Source organism: Microtus pennsylvanicus, chromosome 4 (genome assembly GCF_037038515.1).
Source record: "Microtus pennsylvanicus isolate mMicPen1 chromosome 4, mMicPen1.hap1, whole genome shotgun sequence".
Classification (NCBI taxonomy): Eukaryota; Metazoa; Chordata; class Mammalia; order Rodentia; family Cricetidae; genus Microtus; species Microtus pennsylvanicus.
In genome coordinates this window covers 144,385,448-144,409,674 of record NC_134582.1, presented here as the reverse complement: position 1 = coordinate 144,409,674, position 24,227 = coordinate 144,385,448, and the positions used below count along the sequence as shown (strand labels likewise).

Below are 24,227 nucleotides of genomic sequence, written 5' to 3'. Positions count from 1 at the left end.
GTCTTTATAGCTTCCCCAGACTCGAGCTGGTAATGAAGCTATGAGGGATATGACAAGAATGATGGCATTAAATTTCTCTAGACTACCAGTAAATGTTTCCACCCTGATGTCAGGAATGTAGAGCATCTGGAATCTGCAAGTGGAGTGAACTGTTCACTGCAGGGACACTTTCTGCAAACTCTGAGCCATTTTTTCCCCAGGGAGCCACTACTGTCTTGTCCAGAATGTTGTATTTTTACAGAAGCAACTTCCTGCAGCTGGAATACTCCTCCACTCGTGCTTCTGCATTTTTTAGCAGTTTTCTTTTTAGGTCTGTCATTGTTTTGAGAATCTGTGCTACGTTTTAGCATTAAATAAATTCTTTTGGTTAGCAGTGAGTTATGTTTGACAAATATAGTGAAAAACAGTAGAAAATGAATCATTCTAAATAATTTATAATTTATATGATGAGATTGTGGTCTGCACTTTGTGGTCTTTTCCCTCAGGTTTTCAGAGCATCTGGGATATGTACAATGACACTTTTTATATTGTCGATGGCCTAGATTTATTTTCTTAACAAATGCTATAGGGGTTAGGGAGACAGTTCAGTCAGTAATTTGCCTGCCACGCAAGAATGAGGGTCTGATTTTGGATCCTTAGCTCAATAGCAGGGTGACACAAATCTCTAATCCTGGTACGAGGGGGTGGGGGATGGAGACAGCAGACCCCTTTAACTTTCTAGCTAGCTGTTTTATCTAACCAGTGAACTACAAGTTTAGTGAGAGACTGTCTCAAAAAGCTAGGTGCGGACTGATTGAAAAAGACGATTGATGTCCACTGCTGGCTGCCATAGGCATGAGCATGCATGCACACACACACACACACACACACGCACGCACGCACGCACGCACGCACACACACACACACACACACACACACACAACACATACACATACACAAAGCAATAGAGAGGAAATGAGAAGGGATTGTAGACATTCTCTGTTTCTGTGTCTCTGTGCTCAGTATGTTTGCCCTGGGGACCAGAGTTCACTCTCAGGTGTCACCAATCCTCAGGTGCTGTAGGCTGTTTTCCTATTTAAGGACCATCTGGCTCACTGGCCTGGGGCTTGCTGATGGGTTTGGCTGGCCTCTAAAACCTTGAAATTTCAAGCGTATAGCATCACAGTTTGTATTTTTTTGTTTGTTTTTTTGTTTTTCGAGACAGGGTTTCTCTGTAACTTTGGAGCCTGTTTTGGAACTCCCTTTGTAGACCAGGCTGGCCTCGAACTCACAGAGATCCGCCTGTCTCTGCCTCCCGAGTGCTGGGATTAAAGGCGTGCACCACCACCGGCTAGTTTGTATTTTTTAATGTGGGTTCTGGGGCTCAAACTCAGGTCATCACCAGCCAAATTATCTTCCCAGCCCCCACATTTTTTGTTTGTTTCTTGAGATAGTGACTAGTGTAGCCAAAACTGGCCTTGAGCTCCTGTTCATCCTGCCTCCACTTCCCGAGCAGTAGATTGCAGGAATGCACTAAGACTTCCAGCCTCTATTAGTTTCAAAATTATTGAAATCATGGCTTTATTTATTTATTTAGGCAGGGTTTCTCTGTAGCTTTAGAGCCTGTTCTGGAACTACCTCTTTAGTCCAGGCTGGCCTTGAACTCACAGAGATCTGCCTCTCTCTGCCTCCCTAGTGCTGGGATTAAGGGCGTGCACTACCACCACTCGGCTGTGCCACCACTGCCTGGAGAAATCAAGATTTAAAATTAAAGTAAATCTGTCAGTGCATGTTATATAGATCTCATAAAGATCTCATAAAGCTGTGTCTTTGCTCCACTTGTTCAAGATGTACAGCTTACCAATGGAGTAAACAGTGCTGGTTTACAACAGCCCTTTATTCTGAAGGCTCATTTCTACAGAATCATATTGTTTCATGTTTTTGTCTCCAAATACACCCTGCTCCCTGCTCCCAGCCCCCAGATACCTCCCAAGCATCCCTGTCTCATTTGAACCCAGACACCTTTCTCTTGGGTTCTTGTGGTCCCCTCCCTCTGTACAGACTTGAGGCTAGCTGAATTGTTATTCTCATGTCTGCTTCTCACTTTGCTCAGGCCTCCTGTGTACACTGCATGTTGGTTATTACTTTTATCCAGGCGTTTGGTCTACGTAAGCATAAATGAATCACCTCCACACAAGATGGTCTAGTGAAGCCCCAGCTAGCGTGTTTTGCTTGGCAATTTCTTTGGAAACCAGGGTTTTTTCTTTCTGCTCTGCTTATGGGTTGCTTTCATGTGGAATAGGTGGCTTGTCCTGACTTTATAGTCATCTTGATGAAAAATGGCTCTTGGTTAGATAAGCTTGGTAGCTGGGAAGTTTTCTTCTTATGTACTCACCTGTTCTTGTCTTCCCATTCCCTACTGTCAGCTCCACCTTAATGGTGAAGATTATTTTAATAATAAAGATGAGTTTGTGCATCTGTTCCTACCCACCTACAATGCCTCTTTGTCATTCATGATTTATCATCACCATCACCATTCTGTGATTAGGTTGATATAAATTGTTTTCCCCCCTAACATGCATGTGTACCTGGAGACAAATTTTACTTTAGGCTGTCAGCCCTCTCTCTCTCTCTCTCTCTCTCTCTCTTTCTCTCTCTCTCTCTCTCTCTCTCTCCCCAAAAATATTTACATTATAATTCATAACGGTAGCAAGATTACAGTTATGAAGTAGCAATGAAATAATTTTATGATTGGGGTCACCACAAGATGAGGACTATACTGAAATGTGAAGGGGATAGGAGAATAATCAGATCCTAGATACACTCCTGAAATCTCTGGTGTGTCCTGCTGCTCCTGGGAGTGGAACACTGCTGTACTTTCACCCAGGAGTGGAGTTTAGGTGTCGGTATGTCACAAGGCTTGCTTTGTCTTTTTGGTAATCTTGAGCCCAAAGAAGGGACTGTGACAGCTGTTACAGAGCTGGTGTCAGGTAGTTATAGCTTCAGGGTCGAGCAAGTACTGTCCTCTGTGGCTGGAATAGAGCTCCTAAGGAGCTCTGCGCTATGCTCTGAAGAAAAACTATGTCAGATTACTGCTCAGAATTTCAGCTTTAAAATTATAATATCTGTCTTGTAATATACATAGTAAAAATGAAAGTAGTTGCCTCAGCCCCCAGTTTCTCTTCCTTGGGTTCACATGACTATCAAGTCCACATAGATTCTACAGGTGGCTCTCTGTCTACTTAGGACTGCAGTTATTAGGGAGTGGAGATGAATTTTCTCCTCAAAGAGACTGCAAACTTTACATGACCATGTTGCCAATTGTGTGTGTGTATGTATGTATGTATATACATCAGTTTATAAGTTTTGTGTCTGTTCCTTTCTTCTGGACTACTCTGTCCTTCTTTTTAAAGCTATAGTTATTCTCTGCTGACCTTACTCTCAGCAGATGACCATGTTGGCTAGTAGACTGAAAATACTGTCATAAACACAAAGGAATAACCATAGTGTCTCCTCCAGATTTGCCCTCTCATATGCTGTCACCCTCTGGAGGGCACAGAGAGATGCAGACAGCCCACCCAATTTTCCTTTCTCTTTTATAGGGGACTGTGCTTCTCACTCACTGGGGTGTAAAGGATGGTAGATTTTTTTTTTCTGCTGTACCATTCTGTTATTGTTAGTACACACATCTGCTGATGCGACCATTCACAGGTGACTGGATATTGAAGCTGGGGTCTTGCATGTTGTAGACAAGTGCTCTACCACCACACTATATCCCCACCCTTCTTTCCTTTTTGAGACCAGTCTCTTGCCCTGCATTTACTCTGTAGTGCATTCTGATCTTAAACATGAGTTGCTGAGGGACTGCATTGAAATGTGAGGGGAACGGGAGGCCATCCAGATCCTAGATACACTCCTAAATCTCTGGTGTGTCCTGCTGCTCCTGGGAGTGGAACACTGGTATAAACTAAGATTATAGGACTATGCTAGTAGACCTGAATCTTATTTATCTTTCAAAAACAATCCCTCTATCCACTTGGAAGTAACAGTCTTCTTCTAAGGACTGTTTGGGTTTACTATCTCTCACAGGTTCCTGATTTTAGCCTCCTTCCTCCAGTCTGCTATGTCAGAGTTAAATCCAGAGACCAGTTTTCAGACCTTCTTGTCCCTGTGTTTATAGGGTGGATTGTTGATTCTTCCTAGACTTGGTTTTGAGATTCCAACCCTGGGCCTCCTCTCTGAGAGGTTGTAGGTTCCTCCTCTACTTGCATCATGCAACCTTGGAAAAGTGGACTGCTTTGTGCCTTCAGCCTCATACTCCTAGTAGTGTTACCAGGACTGTGGATTTAGATGCCATTTATGTCCCAAGTGCTGTCATTAGCTTCTCCTGCTCTGTTACTCTCCTGATGTCTATGTCCATTGTGTGTCTGCCTGCTGTCTGGTAGCTACTTTAAATTCATCATGTCAAAACCTGAGCAGCCCTCTGTCCTTGGACCTTCCTTTTCCATCGTGTCCTCTGTGGTGCTGCTCCTCTCTCTGCCTCTACTCTGTCATGCTAGTCTTGGTCCACGTTACTGTTCTCCCAAGGTCTGTGTGGGCGCACGCTCATAGCCCAGCAGTCTGCAGATGGAGACAGGCAGGCAAATTATGAGTTTTGAGGCCAGCTTGGGCTACATACTGACACCATGTCTTTTTTTAAAAGTCTCCTGATATAGTCTAGTGGCTAATTAACTTAAAATGTTAAAAGATCTGATTAACCAAGGTGATGGCATTTGGTGAGTGTGTTGCAACTTCTGTGAAACACTCGTTTATCACAATTATGAATTTTATGAGTTAGGTCAGTCTTCCTACCTTCCCCAATCCCTGATCAAATCACCTGTGTCTGATGCAAAGGGAGTAGGATTATGGTAAAACATGTGTTTGCTTTCACAGTCCAACTGTTCTAAACATTGATGCTTTAGCTGATTTCAACTTATGTGTTCAGTGCTGAATGACCATCTGATATGGGGTGTCCTGTATATGTGTTTCTTTTAGTGTTTGATGAATAAAGCTCTTTGGACTAAAGCTTAGCGGAGCAAAGCCAGGCGAAAAATCCGAACAGAGATAGTGATAGATAGATAGATAGATAGATAGATAGATAGATAGATAGATAACGCAGAGTCAGGAGACACCATGTAGCTGCCGAAGGAGACAAATACTGGATCCCTACCAGTAAGCCACAGCCTCATGTCTATACATAGATTGATCAAAATGGGTCAATTTAAGATGTAAGAGCTAGCTAGAAATATGCCTGAATCATTGACTGAACACTGTTGTAATTAATATAGTTTCTGTGTGATTATTTGTGTCGGAGCAGTCAGGAAACAGGAGCAACCTCCACTTACTGATGGCACCCATATGTTTGGGCCTAGCCTGCGTGGCCAGCCACATACTTGCAGTTTGGGTGCTTGTATGCCGGTTCAGGGTTAGGAGGAAAGTAGCTGAGAGCATGCCTGCAGCTCACCACCCCGCCTGGGAAAGCATGGTGGATTCCTGCTGCCATACACTGAGACATTTGCAGGCCAAGCAATGCGCTACATGGCAGATTTAGCTTTTACTCAGATAAAAAGGGTTTATGTTGCATGCACCTTCCTAGAGTTGAGGTGCTGAGTGCTGCTCCTACCTTACTATCCCAGAGCTGGCAGTAAAGGTACCTCTTCCATATTGAAAGGCTGAGAGAGGCGGAGGCAACACCCAGTGATGGAGGAAGGTCATTGGTTAAAATAAAAGAAGCTGCGTGGCTCTCATTGGTTAGGAGATAGGTGGGAGGAGTAAACAGAACAGAACGCTGGGAGGAAGAGGAAGTGAGGTCAGACTCGACAGCTCTTCTCTCCGGAGCAGACGCCATGCTCCAGGCTCCTGGGCAGACACACGCGATGAAGCTCTGAACTAGAATCTTCCCGGTAAGACCGGTGCTCACAGATTGTTAGAGATGGGTTGATTGGGATATCAGAATTAGCCAGTAAGGGCTAGAGCTAAGGGCCAAGCAGTGATTAAAAGAATACAGTGTCTGTGTAATTATTTTGGGGGTAAAGCTAGCCGGGCAGGCGGCTGGGGTTTTGGGGACGCAGCCCCACCGCTGCTCTTATTACTACAACCCAGGGCCACTGCAACTACATTGCTTGTATGCTATGAATATGTTTTATTAGCATTGGTTATTAAAGAAGCTGTTTTGAAATGGGCGGTGGTGGTCCACGCCTTTAATTCCAGCACTTGCGAGGCAGTGTCAGGTATATCTATGTGAGTTCGAGGCCAGCCTGGTCTACAAGAGCTAGTTCCAGGACTGGCTTCAAAGCTACAGAGAAACCCTGTCTCGAAAAACCAAAAAATGAAGCAGCTGTTTTGGCCAGTGGCTTAGTAGAGTAAAGCCAGGCAGGAAATCCAAACAGAGATATAGACAGAAAGTAGTCAGAGAGATGCTACATAGCCGCGGAAAGAGAAAGATGCTGTCTGCAAGCCAGATCCTTACCAGTAGCCCAAAAACTCGTGGCTATGATACACAGATTAATAGAAATGGGCTAATTTAAGATGTAAAAGTTAGCTAGAAATATGCCTAAGCTATTCTATTGGCCAGTGTTGTAATTAGTATAGTTTCTGTGTTATAATTTGGGTCTGAGTAGTCGGGCAGTCTCTGCCTGTACCCATCAGCTGACTGGCCTGTGTCAGCTCCACTGCCCAGATTGTCTCTCTCCAACTTTGTCTTTCTCTCTCTCTCTCTCCTCTCTCTCTCTCTTCTTTTCTCTCCTCTCTCCCTTCTCTCTCTTGAGCATGTTAAACAAATGTAATACAAATAGACAAAAATATCATCAATCCAAGCCTTGGATTTAATAGGATTTGTCTTTCAAATAAAGCCTTGATTTAATAAAGGCTCAATTTTCATTCATCAGTAATTTTAATTGTATCCCAGTGTGAAGCAGTAGAAAGCCACCCCTCCCTCAAAGAGGAGACACGCACACTTAGATCAGTCTGTAGAAGAACCAGTTAACGTTTCATTCTCCTCTCGGCCTCAGCTGCAGATTTCATCGTCTTCTCTGTGAAAATTGATGTGACCTTGAAGTACTTTTCCTTATTGCCACTCTCAATATAAGTTTTGTCAGTAGAGGGCGCTGGCAGGACATGCAGCAGGAAGAGGCTGCCCTTGATCTGTGGTTTGCATTTGCTGAGTTTTGCTTCTGTCATGGGCTTCTCAACAGCCCATGTGGGAGTCTCCAATGACAGTTACCCACTTTGAGTTTTAGCTACACACCCACAAAGAGATTATTAGTGAGCCTTATGGACAGGCCTGGGATGCTCTCTTGGGGGCTCTATGTCACTGTGTGCCAGTGGGTGCTCATTGTCTGTGGGCTCAACACCATCTTAGGCAAATGTTAAAGATACTTTAAAAAAATACTTAAATGATTCCGTTGGGGAGATAATGAAACACACACCTAAGTAAGAAGGACAAATCCAGTCAGCAGAATACAGTTTGCAGTGGCACTGCCTCACAGTTAATGAGAATAAGCTGGATCTCAGACAGTTTGCCCAGAAGTGGAAATGGTTTGTTCTAACTCTAAAAGTGGCACCAGAAGTGCGGAAGTCATTGCCTTAAACATATTGGTTCAGTGAAACACGTGAAGGTAGAAAGAGTGAGAGAGCCATCCTAGTGATTATTTTATTTATCTTCATTAAAATTCATGACTCTAAGTATAAGTTAGATGTCATTAAAGGTATGACATCTTGTATCTGTATAGCAAAGAATGAATTTGATGTTTAACTTATTGCCATATTGTGAACTAATATCAATATATGTATATAGTTTTCAGTTTAATTGTGTATTTGTTTAATGAAAAGATATATTTTGGATATATATTGTCTCAGGAAAAGAGTAGACTTTTTTATTTATGGCTGTTTCATGTTTGGCATGCCCACCTAATTGTCTGTCATCAATCTGTCTTATCTAGCACCAAAGATCGTAAGAATACTGAAGGCATAGAGTGGTGTCTTCTCAATTTGGGGAGCTAGCACAGTGCTCTGAATATAAGACTCAGTAAACTTCGATTCTTAGGAATTTACTTTAAAAAGACTTAGCCCATTTTGTGCTGCCAAACAGAATATAGTAGTTTCCAAGGACTTTTCTTTCTGTAGTTTTCATTATCTGCCATCAATTGTAATCTGAGAATATTAAATGGAAAATTCCAGAAATAAACAACTCATAAGCTTTAAATTGTGCACCTTCCTGAGTAGTGTGATGAAATTCTGCAGCATCCCACCTGAAGTGTGAATTAGCCCTTTGTCCAGTGTGTTCACACTGCATAGCCACCTGCCCCTTAATCATTTATTTAGCCTCACTTTAGGATCCACTGTCATAATATTATGGTGCGTCTTTCCACCACGTAGCCTTTATTTTATGTAATAGTCATCCCAAGGCTCCAAAGTATATATAGGAAATGGTGCATCAGGATACACATTTATATATACTATCTGCTTTCAAACAATGCTCTGGGATCGTGGATAAGTGCGACCAGTGCTGGACTAATTAGTAAGACATTTATCATCTCATGGTTCTGAAGAACTAGTTGAACACTGATCGAACCGTGTGGGACTTAACGGGGCAACTTCACAGTGTCATTAGTTGGAGGGAGGGAGAGGAAAGCAAAGGAAGGACTGAACTTGCTTTTTGTAATGAATTCACATCTACCATGTAAGGAACTGACTTAGATGATAATAATGTTAATTTCTTCAGGCACTGTCTTCATGGCCCAGTCACATCTGATTTTTACCTCCCAACATATTATGTTGGTGAATTACCAACATGTGCTTTTGGGAGGAGGGGATTCAAATCATAAACACCTACCTCAGGTGTTACCTCTTTCCTGGTCTCTTCTTCCTCCTAGGCAGGAGCTGGCCCTCCTTTCCCTTACACGTCCCTTGCTGGCTGCTCTGTAAGGCCCAGGGGCCCGCGACCCCATCGGTTTTGTGCTTTAGAGTACACAATCCATGCCTGCTTTAATTGTTTATTAGGATAACTTGTTGAACTTGCATAATTATGAAATGTAAAGTAAACTTTATTATGCCAGATTATTCTCAGAAACCGAGTGGGTTAAAAAAATTAAAGACATATCCTCTGGAAACGTTCTCTGTTTGAGAACATTTGGTTGGACTTTACGAGTATTTTTCACTGCTGGGACTCAAGTATAGGTTTATCTTTAGTCCCAAGTCAGGACAGAAACTCCACTTTGTGTGACTTCTAAAGCCTGCATTGCCTTCTTGGAGACTGTGCGCCTCTGGCCTCTTGGCTTTGCCATCATGCCTTTAATTTATGATTGACATTAGCCTGGCTCGTCTAGCATTGGTCATGGCTGCCAGATCAGGTAACTGAAGGGACTGTGGTTGTCACTGGAGTGCCAGATTGTGGTGGTGACATATCAATAAGGAGTATATATTGCTGGAGGAACAGAAAACTCAGATTTATGAGCCTTTGCTAGAAGGAAAATGTTTTTTAAAACTTGAAGTATAAAATGGCTTGTTTCACAAAATATAAACAATACTTGTATAGAATTATCACTTTGCATGTGTAAAGTGGCATGCTGTAGTGTGAACTTGGAATGCCTGCTGAAGCTGTTTGACTCTGAACCATGGGGATACAGTGGTGCTTTGTTCTAGAGAAAGATGCATCAAGGAAAGAATGTTATTTTATAACAATGCCTTAGGCTCAGAGCCCCATAATTCTGTTGAAATTTTAATACAACCATTTGACCTTAGTATTTTTTGTATTGCTATTTTTATTTTGAGATCACTAGAGAGTCGCATGTTGTTTTCAGAAGTGATACAGATGTGTATGTAACCCGTTTCCTTCCAGTGCTATCATCTTGTCTGGCAGCTGGGAAATTGTCACTGATACAACCTGCTATGATTTGAGTGTATTCCTCAGATTTCATGTGTTGTGAGTTAAGTTCCAGGGCTGACAGTTTGAGGGAAGTGAGGCCTTCGATAGGAGGCTAGCCCAGTACGGTTCTTCCCTCATGAGTGAGCTAATGTCCTCTTTGCAGGAGTGAGCTTGTTGTGAACAGCGTTCTGTCACCTCTCGCTCTTCTGCTTTCTACCGTGAGAGGACATAGTGCAGATGTACTCCTGAGCTGCCCCTCCTTCATGCTGGGGCCCAAGTAAACTTGCCTTGTTCATTAATTATTCAGCCTGTGGCATTCTGCTATAGTAATATGAAAGAATCTCCAAGACACTTAGATTCACCAGTTTTCTGTTCATTTTTATGTGTTTGTATGTCTCGTTTTACATGTACAACTTACCATTTGCCTTTTTAAATTGAATTTATTCATTTATTTTATATCCTAACTTCAATTTCCCCTCTCTTCTCTCCTCCCATTTTCCCCCTCACCCCCTCTGCCCCACCCCAATCCGTTCCTCTGTTTCTGTTTAGAAAAGGGCAGGCTTCCCATGGGTGTCAACAAAGCATGGCATATCAAGTTAACGTAGAACTAAGCTCCTTCCTTCATATGAAGACTGGGTGAAGCAACATAGTATAAGGAATATATTCCCCAAAGCCTGCCAAAGCATTGGGGACAGGCCCTGTTGCCATTGCCAGGAGTCCCACAAGTAGATCTAACTATACAACTGTCACACATATGTAGAGGACCTAGGTCGGTCCCATGCCGGCTCCTTAGTGTCTATGAGCCCAGGTGAGTTGTCTCTGTGGGTTCTCTTGTGATGACCCTGCCCCCCCCAGGCTCATTTAAACACAAAGGAAATAAGGATTAGATAAATCACACGAAATGCTTAAATGTAGACATGAAAATCAAATATTGACTTATTTTGATTTTTTGTTAACAATAATAATTAGCAGCAAGTTTCATTTGAGTTGCCTAAGGACTTTATTATGAACTTATCACACACCAGGGGCTTCTGGTGTGTTGTCTTATGTGACCTTCCTAGTGATTATACCATATAAATTAGGTCAAAGTTGGTTTACTATACTTAATTATCCCTGGAATCATTTTCCAAGGAATAGGCATTTTTTAAAACAACTCTTGAAATTAGTAGGGAAAAAAAAACCTCTTTTGTTTTCATCCTTTTACATTTTAAGTCTCTTCCATGACTGCTGATCCTGGCAATTGTTGAGTGTGGGGATGTATCTCTGTGGGAGTTAGGAAGGGAGGAAGGGTGAGGGAGTACTGTCTTATAGATGGAGTAATGGTGAGATGTTTTAATGTCTTTGTATTGTAAAGAAGACCTAGTTTATACAGAGTGCCAGGTTTTAAAGAGAATTAATGTGAACTATCACAAATACTTAAAAGTATAATTATATTTTTCCATAGTCTAATTTAGCGTTATTCTTACTACCATTTTTGGCTAAATACAGCCTCGGGGGTGTTTGGATTCACTCAGATACCCATTGTTACATATCTGACTTTACAGTGGTGCCACATGCATGTGCCTGTAAGTTAGCACTGATGCGTGTTAGAAAGGTAAGAGATACACTAATCAGGAGTCCATAATTTACTGTTCTTTGCTTGTTAAGTGTCTTGTAAAGCTGTCGCTATGATGGATGTCAGCCCTTACTCAGACTAGGGGTATGTTGGTGCCTCAGGAGGTCTTGGTGTTTTTGTAGACAGCAGACAGAAATAAAATGAATTTTGTCCTTTTTACCTCCTGTAATCCTGCTAGAAAATGCACCATGTGCTGGGATCTGATATTGACTTCTGCCAGGTCACCTCCCTCAAGAGTCATGGGCAAGCCCCACTGCAACAGCCTGCTGCTTTCGACTGAGACGAATGGCTCCTGTGGATGCCGCACTTCTGTCTGCCAAGAATGCCACAGCAACCTGCATCTGCCACCAGAGGGGAAGCAGAAAACTCCATACACTGCAGATATAAACTACATTTTGCACAGTCCCTTTGGGGGAAAAAAAAAACCATAGTCCACAGTGATAGAACAGCCTGTAAATCACCATGTGGGGCTGATTTTTGTCCTACGTGGCAGAACTTTATTTGCATGTTAGATAATGCAAATCTTTTGAAGTTTTATGTTATTAGGACTTCTTTGCAAACTACAAAGCCATTTGGAGCTACTCTATCCATTTTCTCCTAAGGAAGTTTTTCCTCCTCATGACTCATTCCACTCCATGGCTAATAAGAGGGGAATGTAATAACGGTTAAAGGAAGGAATGCATGCATTTTCTACCTTTTTCCTTCTTTCTTTTTTATCTCTCTTTCTTTCTTTCTTTCTTCCTTTCTTTCTTTCTTCCTTTCTCTCTTTCTTTTTGAGCACTGTACGCATTTTCTGTCTTGGGTTATGTAAACTTGCATGACTTTAAAATGCTGACAAGTGTGGAAGGTAAAAAGCTCTCCTGTTAATATATACTTCTTTGGAATTTAAAAATCAAAACACTTGCTCTGCTTCTTGAGAGAATTGATTTTGCTTGATGGCCCAGAATACAAATCCAGTAAAAATGACATATTTCAGCTGTCACTTACACATACACCTTCAGTGAAATTAATGAGATCACCCTAAGATTGCACTTTGTGTTTTATTTTTACTTTATAGGTCTGTATGAGCTGTTGGCTGCTCTGCCCGCCCAGCTGCAGCCACATGTGAATAGCCAGGAGGACCTGACCTTCCTCTGGGACATGTTTGGTGAAAAGAGCCTGCATTCACTGGTCAAGGTAAACCACACTGATGTCAAGTTCTCTGAGTGCCATCTAGTAAACCAGAGACAAAATTGTTACTGTCTGAAAACAAAACAGCCTTGTTATGTTTCACGGCCAGGCGTGGAAGTTGTTAAAAATCTTACCAAAAATACATAGATGACTTCACGGAAGGGCACGATGTGGCCGTGCAGGCATTAGTAGCGGCATGCGGCTGCCCTTGTTTAGACAAAAGACAAAATAGTGACAGGAAGGTTGAGACTCCGTTATGGTCGCATTTGTGGGCTGGAATTTCACTTAAATAAACAAATGTTCACAGCAGAAATTAGAAGGGATATGTGTTCTGAGGTCAGAAACGGCAGCAGTCCAGAAGCCACATTAATTTAAAATAATTTCCTTTAACAAAGTCAACTGAAATTCTAGTATGCTGTTTCTTTTATCGGCCTGACTCCATTGAAATGGTATTTTGTAGAGGAATACAGTGGAGCTATTATGAATAAAAACAGTTTTTGGAGCCCATTTTAGGGAAAGCATCCTGCCACGAGAACTGTCAGCCACAGGGAACCAGATCCCGTCTTACAGAAACACTGGGAGTGACCAGCTCTCTTAAAATAGTAAAATGAGAATAAGAAGCTCACTGGAAAACACGCTGCTCAAACTTCTGGAAATATAAACTGAGTTTTCTCTCATTTAACTCAGGCTGAAAGAAATGCCTAGTCTTTCTTGTGTCTGTAGGAGATAGAAGACCATGTCTCCGTGAAATCTGGACCTATACTTTATTCAGCTAACTTTGTTAGGGTTGTCTGTCGTGAGGGGAGGCTTTTATCTGGTACATAGTATTCAAAAATGGACCATTTCTGAATTGCCACTGTTTACAGAGCAGAAATGGTCTATGTGTTTCTTTTCCTGAAATTTGTCTCTTTTGAATAGCAACAATACTAAAGAAACTAATGTCAATACGTGGTCCTCCCTAGCAGTACATTTTACAGCCTAGAGTTATTCATTAATTTATTTTTTCATAATAATTCAATTACTGAGGTATCTTTATGCTCTAATTCATTTTAGGCAGCTTAGTTAATTTCTTGGGATGGGTGAGAAATGATCTTGGGCTTATAATTTAGAAGTTCTCATGCCTTAGTATAGTAATAATAAAAAATGCTTCTCTGTTGAATGTGTGGAACTGGAGTAGCTACAGTTGCATGCACACTGATTTTAGCATTTGCTGTAAAGAATAACATGTATTTGAACTGGCATCATCCCTGTGTCACTAAGTAAACATTCCCCCAAATAATAGATGCATGTTTATTTGTATTTATTTATAACATAGCTGTAATTTCATTACCTAAAATAGAAGACAGAATGTGTGTCAGCAAGTTTACAATTTTTATAAAACTGTTACCATCTCAGTTCTTGGATAGTTATGTATGTTAGGCAGATTTATTACATATTGAGGAAAAGGTTATCAGAGCACATAAAAAGTGAAAGAACTCCAGAGGTTGTGGTTACCGCTGTTAAAAGGATGAAACTAACGTATGGAACAAATTCCTACATACATTGGACAGTGAGTCTTCAAAATAGGCTATTTTCCAAAGTGTCTGTCAGTGGCAAGTGGGTAGGAAGCATCCAAGACGGTGCTAGTATCTGGTTTCCTAAAAACAAAGAGGCCAATGGATGGATGTTTTGGCATTTTAGATAGCTCAGTTGACATGTGTACTGTTCCATATGTTTTCAGTAATTGCTATAAAATGCATTTTTTCAAATGAGTCTCATTTGATGCCACTCGCATAGTATTTGTGCTTCATCCGTCCTGTCCTCTGCCCCCAGCTCTGATTAGATGCAGCTCTCAGTTGTGTCCTCTGCCTGACCCATTCTATTAGTTTTAAATATGTAAAGTCTAAAGCGCCTCCAGGAGGCAAACTCATGGGATCTTAGCTTAAAACATCTGGAACAGACCACTTAACTGTATTCCAAATGCCTCTAGTTAAGGCTGGAGGACAGAAGCCTTTAGCGTTTGTACATAAATCTTTCTAGAGCCAAAGGAATTTGTTTGAAAAGATTTGTTATAGAGTGAACCAAAATGTGCTTGGGTTTTATGCTCTTGCCTGAAGTTAAAGCTGTTACTGTGTGATTTAGAACTGGAGAATGCAAAATTTGATTTTCATTCTAGCACAGAATTTTCATGGTCCTTGTAGTGTGTGTGTGTGTGTGTGTGTGTGTGTGTGTGTGTGTGTGTGTGTGTGTGGTGTAAATTGCCACACAGTGTTAAAGGTTTAAAATACTTGTAACTTTGGCATCTGATGTAAAAATACTCAAGAAGAACTGCACATTACAGTCTTAGTGACAGGTACTGCCCTCTACTTTGGACATTGAGATTGGTACTGGAAAGAAAGGTGATCCTAGAGGGCTTGTCCAACTTTTTGATGATGTAAGCCAGTATTACCACCTATAAAGTTGATGCTCCAAAGAGGCACAGTTGAGTTAACAAAAAAAAAATCACAAAGAAGTCTCAATATTTTAAATGAGTTTATGATTTTGCACTGGGACACATTCATAGTTAGATGCACCTACAGGGTGTCCGCTGAGCATGATTTTTAAAATAAAAGCTGAAAATAAAAAGCACAAGGTGTCATTCTGTTGGTCTCAGGAGGAAGGCAGTGCTGAGAGCGTTTGAGAGCTCTCATGTCTGCTTGGTGGGACCTGCACATGCGGAGGACTAGGAAGCATCATTCACTCAGTCTAGCCAGCACAAGAGGACACATCTTTTGCAAATGCACAGAGTCCACATAGCGTTTGTTTTATGCCCTAACTTCATTTCTAGTTTTATCTTCTGTTCTTACCACTTTAAAAAAATGAATGAGTGCTCATTACTTAATTTTCTTTAGTTGTGTATATATTTATAATCTGATTTAAATTCATTTTAGAACAAGATAGGGCGTAGAACTTGCTTAAATATTGAATTTCTTTTAAATTGGGTTGCACTTGTATCTCCTCAAGAAACTTCTCTTTTTAACTCAAAATTTTGTTGGCTGTCTAAGATGTGAATACCCAACCATTATGACTTTACACTCTTACACATGTTCCTCCAGCCTTTAAGTAGTTATGTGTGGGAGGACATGAAGTAAATAAAAGTTCGACTGTTTCAACAAACATTGATTTGTATTTTAAGGGAGATTTTTCGTGCACAACAGAATTACTGTGCTTTTTTTCTGGATTTCAGTGTTAGAACAGCAATGAGACTTGTGGAATTTCAGTCGGTAGAGTGCTTGCCTTAAAGTTATAAGGATCTGAATCTGATTCCACAGAACCTATGTTATGTATTTATAATGCCAGGACTAGGAAGGCAGAGGTTCCAGAGATTCTGTGGTGCTAACCCAGCCTGCTTGATGAATTCTATGTCAGTAAAGACACTGTGTATAAAAATCAAAGTGGTTGGTACCTGAGGAATGACACCCAAAGTTGTCCTCTGGCGTTCATGAATATATACACCCTACCACTCCCTTACTATTATCTTCAATTAGAATAAATACAGTTAGACCTGCACATCACTCATGTGCCCAGTCCCAGTCTTAATAATGATTATTGATGAATAATTATTACTATATAACTATTGTATTTCTGTCTTTGTTGAGTTCTTGCTATGTGCTGAGCAATTTCTAAACTATCTGCTGAGAATTTCCAAGATGAAGACACAGTCTTTTGTTTAATCTCCAGTTTTTCATGGCATTATACATAGGTACTTGTCAATTACAGTGTCTCGTGATAAATCACATGTGTAATTCAATATTAGCTAATATTAGCTCCAGGATGGGTTCCTTGAGGATTCGATTTCCTCAGCTAGACCCTGCCTGCTTAGCAGAAGTTTCTTAGGCAACTATTTATGGGGGGTAGTGGGAAATTAGACAAAAGGAGTAATGTGCAGCTTAAGAGGTAATAGTGAGCATTTTGCCTTTAGAATGGGGCGTGTTTGTCTGGCATATGAATAATGTAAAAATGGGGCGTGTTTGCCTGGCATATGAATTATGTAAAATTGTGAGTAAAGCCCAAGAAGGCAAAGATGTTCTCATCAGTGTCTCTGTAAACCCAAGTCAGTGGCGGCTGTTTCCTTGAAAGAGTAAAAGCAGGGGAGTAAAAAATACCTTTCTTTCTTTCTTTCTTTCTTTCTTTCTTTCTTTCTTTCTTTCTTTCTTTTTGTTTAAGCTCTTATTTTTAATTTTATTTATTTATTTAAGGGAGGGAGAGATTTTATTTTAACTCACAGTTCAAAGGTTATTGTTTTATTTACTTTATTATGTATGTGAGTGCATGTTTATGTGTGGCTATGTGCCCATGAGTATAGTTATCTATGGAGGCCAATAGAGGGCTTTGGACTCCCCCCTGCCATGAGAGGGGTTATAGATGATTGTGAGCCATTGAATATGGGGACCTAGGAACTGAACTCAGGTCCTTTGCAAGAGCAGTACATGCTCTTAACTACTGGGACAGCTTTCCAACTCATTTTCTTTTCGAAATAAATTGGCGTACTATAGAGGCTAGATAGGGCATGGCATTTCCAAGTCAAAGATGATGACAGCAAAGCATTGGTTTCCAGTCTGAGAGGTGCATGCTGGCTCTGCTGTTCTCTATCATATTGAGACTCCTCTTGTTCTGTGATCCACTCACCAGTGTCAAGCTGTTGGGTGTTGGGAGGAGATTCAGGAGACATCTCTGAGAGTTCTCTACAAGCATATAAGTTCTCATACATTTTGACTATCTCCCCATAGGAAATGAGAAATATTTTGGATGTTTGCTCAGTATTTAGGATATAATAAAATAATTAGACTCATGCATCTGGAGTTGAGGATAATTACATTCAAGAATGTAGGTAATAGGTTTAGGTTAAAGTACAGAACATCCTTTAAATCACCATGTGACTGTTAATGATCACTTGCATGCATAGATGGCCTCATAATTTGAGAGTGACTGATATTTTTGTGTGCATATGACTGTGATGAATGTACGCTGAAGACAGTACCTAACTGCTTTCTTTGAATGTGTACCTGTGTTGAAATTTTCTCCATCATTAAACAGTGCATGCTTGCATATGTAAAAACACTGACCAGAACCAAGAATGCTTAGATTTTACTCTTATAAATCTTGTAAAGTCTTGCAATTTTATGCTACAGTTAGGTCTGTAATATATTTTGGTTTTGGGGGAAGGTGTGAATTCTAGGTCTAGATTAAAATGTCTGAAAAGGAAGTCAATAGTTCTGATAGTTGCTGAATAACTGTCTTTTTCTCCACTGAAATATCTTTTTTTTTTCATCTATACCATGCTGTCTTGGTTACCATAGTAATCTACCTTACTGAATTCTGCAGTAAAGTAATGCCAATTCTCTAATTTTGCTCATGGTCAGTACTGTTTGGTCATTTGGGGTCTTTTTCATATGAACTTTAGAGTGAGTTTGTCAGTTTTCTGGGCTCTTGATTGGTATTATACATTTTTGTAGATCCATATTGAGTATTTTGCAGATTCAAGTTAGATCTACAAAATTTTCTAGGAGATTATATTATAACAACACCATACATCCCTGTCCATGCAGCTGGAATCTCTCTCAATTTATTGAGATATCCTTTGATTTCTTCATTTGAGTATTCCCTAGTTAGATTCTGTAGATATATCTTGTTATGCTGATGCCTGCATATGTTTTGCTTTGGTGGTATAGTTTTAAAATTGTCGTAATTTTCTTCTATGACTGTGATAAAATGCCATGAGTGAATCATACTGAAGGGAGGGTTTATTTTGCGCTTATGGTTCCAGAGAGGTGAGTCCATCGCCATCAAGGTAGGGCAACATGGCAGCAGGCATGACAGCAGGAACATCTGAACTCACATCTCTGCCTATAGACAAGAAATAGGAAGGGAAAACTGGCATAGCATGTGGCTTTTGAAACTACAAAGTCTGCCTCCAGTGACGTACTTCTTCCAGCAGGGCCACACTTCACAATCCTATCCCTAAAGTGCCTAAAACTGGGGACCAAGTATTCAAATGCCCAGGACTATGGTGGCTGTGTTATTCAAACCACCACTAAATGGTATTGTGTATTTAATTTTTTTTGCTCTTTATTACTTCTATATAGGCAAGCAGTTGATTGATTTTGTATACATTGAGTCTATATCCTGTATATTTGCTATACTTGGCTTTGAGTGCCCAGAGTTTTGTTGCTGTTGATTTTTCACTCAACACCATCATGTCACCTATAAACAAAACTTGTTTATTTTCAATATATATGTGTGTGTGTGCATAATTTCTTATTTCATTTTTTTGTCTTATGATGTTAGCTAAGAATCTTCTGCAATATTGAATGGCAGTGGCAGGAATGGCCATCTTTGCCTTCTTAATTGTTTCAGGGAGAAAAATTGTTTAGTTTCTCACCATTTTGAATGACATCATAAAGCGGGACATTAGCACTTAAGAACACTGGCTGCTCTTCTAGAGGACTTGGGTTCTGATTTCAACACCATATGGTGGCTCACAAACCACCTATAATTTCACTTCCTGGGGGTCGAGTGCCTTCTCTGCCTCCTCAAGCAAAAGCATGCATGTGGTACAAAGACATCCACAACACTGAACTCAAGTTGTCAGGCTCGTTGGTATGTGACTTTTCCTGAGAAGCCACCTTGATGGCCTCCAGCCTTTAACTTTCAATTGCTGTATGCTTTAGTTTTGATATAGGATATACTTCCCAAAGGCTCATGTTTTGAAAGTGTGGCCTCCACTGGGATGATGCTGAACACTGATGGGCCCTTTAAGAAGGGAGAGTTTAATGGGTTCTGAGCTGGTTCCTGAGGGTGATACCCTGTTGAAGGAAGCCCTGCTTGTTGGTTCCCAGCTGCCCTGCTTGCTTAAATCTGAAGTAATCACACAGAAACTGTATTAATTAAATCACTGCTTGGTCCATTAGCTCTAGCTTCTTATTGGCGAACTCTTACATCTTAATTAACCCATCTGCATTAATCTGTGTATCGCCACGTATCAGTGGCTTACCTGCAAAGTTTCATCATGTCTGACTCTGGCAGCAGCTCCATGGCATCTCTCTAATAACTCAGTCTTCCTCCTCCCATGCTATAGGCCAAGCCAGTTTTTTATTCATTAACCAATAAAAGCAACACATAGACAGAAGGATCTCCCATACCACTGTCCTCAACAGGGATTAAGGTAATTCTCTAGAGCTTCTGATTAGTTCTCATTGAGTCTGAGCCCTGAGTTGCACTCTGACTTCCTACCATGTCTCAGGATCCTTATTTCATGTGACATTGCTGTGATGCATCCCAAGTGCGTGACTGATGGATGATGCTGACTTCTAAATCTGAGAAGGGAAACCTTTTGTCTTTAAAGTACCTCCCTCGAACCGGGCGGTGGTGGCGCACGCCTTTAATCCCAGCACTCGGGAGGCAGAGGCAGGCGGATCTCTGTGAGTTCGAGGCCAGCCTGGTCTACAAGAGCTAGTTCCAGGACAGGAACCAAAAGCTACAGAGAAACCCTGTCTCAAAAAAATCCAAAAAAATAAAAAATAAAATAAAATAAAGTACCTCCCTCAAGATTTTCATTGTAGTGAGAGAATATTTAGAGTGATCCATTCAAACTATTCATGTTTAGCACCATAATTTGTATATATATTGGGTTAATATTTATCATGCATCAGTAGTTTTATATTCAATACATTTGTTAGTTTTAAACTTTCCCAGCTGGTAAGAGTTGCCATATCAGAGCACACTCAGTTCTTTCTCTTTTCCTTCCTTCCTTCCTTCCTTCCTTCCTTCCTTCCTTCCTTCCTTCCTTCCTTTCTTCTTTCTCCTTCCTTTCCTTTCCCTCCCCTTTTCTCTTTCTTTCTTTCTTTCTTTCTTTCTTTCTTTCTTTCTTTCTTTCTTTCTTTCTTATTTCTTCCTTCCTTTCTTCCTCACTTTTCCCTTCCTTCCTTCCCTTTTCTCTTTCTTTCTTTCTCTCTTGGTGCTCCCGTCAAGTCTCTTACTTACCCATATGCTAGAATCTCCGAATTGTTACCATTTCTGCTTTATACAAACAGCTGTGCATTATCCAAGCAGTTCAGAATAAGAAAAAGCAAGGGTTCCAACTTACCCTCACTTACTACTTTCCGACATTCTTCGGTATTTATGTAGATCTCAGTTCTAACCTGAGCTTCACATGATCTTTTTCTAATCCCTGAAGAATGTCTCTTAATACTTTTTATGGAAGGCAAATTTACTGGTAACAAATTCCTTGCATTCTTGTTTGAATCAAAAGTTCATACTTCCCTTCTACTTGTGACATGTCATTTTATTGGATGCAGAAATTGTAGAGTGGGATTTCTTTTTCTTCTAACATGTAAAATATTTTATTTTCCTTTGCTTATTTGATTTCTGATGGAAGACTGATGCTAATCTTATCAGGGAAGATGAGGGTCACTAAAGATAAGGATCATATGGTGGTCCTTGTGCCAGTCCCCCACCTTTCAAACTTCTTTAGTTTTGGTCCTCTGTGCTTTGAATGAGATGGGTAAAGGTGTGGGTGCTTCAGAATTTGTTTTCATGTTTATAGATTTATTTATTTAAATAAATAAATGTAACATAAATTATTTATTTAAATAATTTATTTAAATAAATAAAATATTATTTAAATAAATAAATTACAACAGAAATGTAAGTGACACACCTGGCTGCTGTGTTCTTTTTAGCGATGAGCACATCAAAGGCAGCATTTGTTTCTATACAGTCATTCTTTGATTTCCAGAATTTCCTGTGCAAAGCTCTTCATTCCCTGCATACACTACCTGCTATGGCTGGTTGTACACTTTCTCCATCTAAACATTCAACATATTGGGTCTAGTTTTTTTTAAATTCCTTGTCTCATTTATAAAATCTACTTTGTCTGGCTTTCCTCATTACTCATTTTGTTTCTTTAGGTCTTCCTTTCCTGAAGTTATCACGCCTTGTACATTTTTCTGACTTACAGGATGACAGGAACTTGAGTGATTAGGCCTTTACTGTGAGTTTCATGTTACTGTGGCTTAGAACTGGGTGTGCCTACCTTAGTCCCAGAGATCTGGGTTTCCTTTGTACCCTTCTCCTCTATACTCTCAGTCCCTTTGTCTTTGGATTTTCTTAAAAACCCTCCTTAATATCATGCCTGAAATTTCTCACCTCTAATCCACTGGGGTTCAGTGCAGACTTACCCATGATGGTTGGTCGTGAGAGGACAATTCTTATTAAGAATTTGTCTTTTTAAAATTTTTTTAGAGATGGGTCTTTCTAGGCATTTGTATTTTAATCATAGTGATTTCCCCTCCTACAATGGAAGTTTCCAGGCCCCCTTTCCCCAAGATCAGCCATGAAAATTGGTGGCTCTTATGGAAGAATGTGTGGGGACCCTTCTTGGGGACCTCCAGGAGATTTTAATCCTCAAGCCAGACTCAGACTGTAATACAAACTCTCAGATCAAACACAATCTAGTAAATATATCTATGTATATATGTACATGTGTAGGCTATACAGTGACTACAAAGAGTTAAAAGGGCAACAAGTATCAAAGAGGCCTGAGAAGGCAAAGCTGAGGAACAAATAGGAATAGAAGAGTCCTTATATTGATAAGACAATAATAAACATTGATAACATGTGTTGATAAGCTGCAGGAAGGAATCTGAGAAAACAGATGTGATCATGTGCATTACACATTTGAGAGAGAATCAGTAAAGAGATGAAAAAGCAGGACTAGGTGCAGATGAAGGAACAGGTGCAAAGATGGATAGTAGGTCCAGCTGGGGAGCACGAGCACAAGCAGATGTCAGGAGAGTAGGTCACTCTAGGTGACCAGATGACAGGCTGATAGGGGTCTTCACTGTTTAGTGCTGAGTTCCACCTCTTTCTGGGGTCTATTACACTCTTGATCAGATGTGTCCAAGTAAGTTCTTGGGCCTGGTTTTCTTTGTAAAGTTTTAATACATTTGTGTGCCCCTATTGTGTCAGTTTAGCTCTATTCATTTATAGGGTGGCACCCTTTCTACTCCAAGGGAGAGGCATTTTTAGTCTTTGGGCCACCAGTTGTGCTGGACATATGGTACAGTCCATGAGTACACACAGATACAAGGTCACCCTCCATCTTCAAAGTGGGGTCAAAAGTGACTTGTAAAAATGGAGTCTCTCAGGGCAAAGTACAGCTACAGCCTGAAAAACTGCTGTTTTATACAATCTGGAGTAACTTAGGGAGAGCAGAGCAGCCTGTCCTCAATACCCACCAATAGACTTGTTTCTGAACTTGAAAACATTGCAAATTAGCACAATTTTTTGCTGACTAGATTCATTTCCACTGGATAAAGCATGAAGTAGGCCTCCATAGTTCTCCATGAAAGATGTTGGAGACATACGCAATTAATTCCTTCATTTCTTTTAAAAGTACAATGCTGTATTTGGTTATCAGTTCCTGTTAAACAAGTTATACATAGAACTAAGTTTAGGCAACACTTGTTGCTATCTTGGCAGTCTTGTTTGTCCATTAATGGAATACTTTGAGGCAGCACACATTTCTGTCACTAGGGTCTCCCTCTGGCTTCCTTTTGGATTACCAATCCTAGTGCTGGCCATTAAAAACAGTCACATGAGAGACCTAGGGTGTAGTGTAGAAGATGGGATTTATCTACTGTGAAGTGGCCAGAGTGGACAGTGGCCAAGGGCACAGTTAAACCTATATACATTTATGGCAGGTTTGATACTCTATTTCTAGTGTCCCTGGGACAGACAACCGCCATTGAAAGTGTTTTCTTACCTAATGCTTGCCAGATTCATTTTATCAATACTCAAGGGAATAGACAAAGCTTTTGTTTATGTCCTTTACTAGAAGGCATCTGGCTAGAGAGTGATTTTAGGCCTTGCCAGAAATCCAGAATGCCACATCTCTACCCAGGGACAGAGATCCAGCACAAATTCTATTCTTCTAGCCAGCATTAGTGCCTGTGGTCCCAGTCTTGGTTTCAGAAGCTGCTGGTTAGAAAGGAAGGGTCCTTCTGCAGGGATCTCCAAGCCTGCTGAGATCTAACTAGCTACACAATGGTTTTATCATTTTTTTCTATTTAGTTATTGTCAATATCTCTGATTTTATCAAGCAATGAGAAGCTTAATGGCAGTCATTGGGGTGATATTCCTATGCTAGTGAATTAGATTCTAGACTGAGATAATGGTATAAGATATGTACAAGTTCAGGCCTTTCTGGAAACACATCAGTGTGGGGAGATAGTATGGTGTTATGTTTAGAGAGCAAACTCCTGCGGAAAGGTTTTGTTACTTGCCTCTGAAGTATTATTTGCTTTGGGTGGGAGGAAGAAGAAAAAGACTGCCAGACACTGTGAATGATCCGTGGCCACCTGGTCTGACAGAGCCTCTCGTTGGACCTCAACAGCTGGGAATGCTCCTGTGCCAATCAAAGGTAATTGTCCAACCAGCTCTGTTGGAGAAACCAGATGGAGGTATTTCATGTTATAGGTTACAGTTTTCTGGCACAGGAACACGTACAGCCTGCTGAAAATAGGAATTCCTGGGGCTCTG

General features: G+C 40.6%; 1 protein-coding gene across 1 annotated transcript in view; it reads left to right on the top strand.

Moving 5' to 3' along the window:
• Mpp7 (MAGUK p55 scaffold protein 7) overlaps positions 1-24,227 on the top strand; it is a 239,318-nt gene that overhangs the window by 87,684 nt on the left and 127,407 nt on the right. The window contains exon 3 of the mRNA XM_075970767.1: positions 12,556-12,674. Coding sequence (XP_075826882.1) covers positions 12,556-12,674 — 119 coding nt within the window. The remainder of the gene's footprint in view (positions 1-12,555; positions 12,675-24,227) is intronic.